Source organism: Eurypyga helias, unplaced genomic scaffold, assembly GCF_000690775.1.
Source record: "Eurypyga helias isolate BGI_N326 unplaced genomic scaffold, ASM69077v1 scaffold32688, whole genome shotgun sequence".
Taxonomy (NCBI): domain Eukaryota; kingdom Metazoa; phylum Chordata; class Aves; order Eurypygiformes; family Eurypygidae; genus Eurypyga; species Eurypyga helias.
This window is the reverse complement of record NW_010268213.1, coordinates 27,603-28,152: the sequence shown is the minus strand read 5'-3', so window position 1 is coordinate 28,152 and position 550 is coordinate 27,603. Positions and strand designations below refer to the sequence as shown.

Sequence of the window (550 nt, the reverse complement as noted above, 5' to 3'; positions counted from 1 at the left end):
ATGATTCTATGGTTCTATGATTTACAGTACCTGTGCACTCAATGTCTCCAGAGGACTTTCCACTCTTGGAAAAGCCATTAGAGGCATTCCTCGCGGGTCTTCAGGCTTCGGTTTAGAAGGAGCTCCATGAGTGCCTTTAAAGTTATGGACAACACATATCCCCTGTGTAATGCAGGAAAAAAACCAAAAGTGAGGTCAGCATGTTCTGTCCCCAGGAAAAACTCACAGGAATGGCAGTCGGGAGTCTCACAACTGCCAGTTTTTGCGAGCCACTTGGGTTCCGGTTCAAGGCATCATCCACCTGCAAACTTCCAGCACAACTGCTGTGGTGTTTGTCCTACAAGCCCTTTCCCTTGTGCAAGACCAGACATTCTGCACCCACAGGGCAATGCTAGTAGAGCAAACACACATGGGAGGCTGGGGCTTGAGAATACAGTGGGAAAGAAGACGTACAGGAGCTGACACATCTGCTGTCAGAGTGATTCCTGCAGCCAGCTCCTTGCTGGCTCTTCGCTGCCCTTCAGACCTGAGCAAGGAGCAGGCTGCAGCC

General features: G+C 50.5%; 1 protein-coding gene across 1 annotated transcript in view; it reads right to left on the bottom strand.

Moving 5' to 3' along the window:
* Positions 1-30: 30 nt before the first annotated feature.
* Positions 31-550, bottom strand: part of LOC104514129 (lipid phosphate phosphatase-related protein type 1) — a gene marked incomplete at both ends in the record, with an annotated part of 19,047 nt that continues 18,527 nt past the window's right edge. Inside the window, one exon of the mRNA XM_010157695.1 lies at positions 31-162. Coding sequence (XP_010155997.1) covers positions 31-162 — 132 coding nt within the window. The remainder of the gene's footprint in view (positions 163-550) is intronic.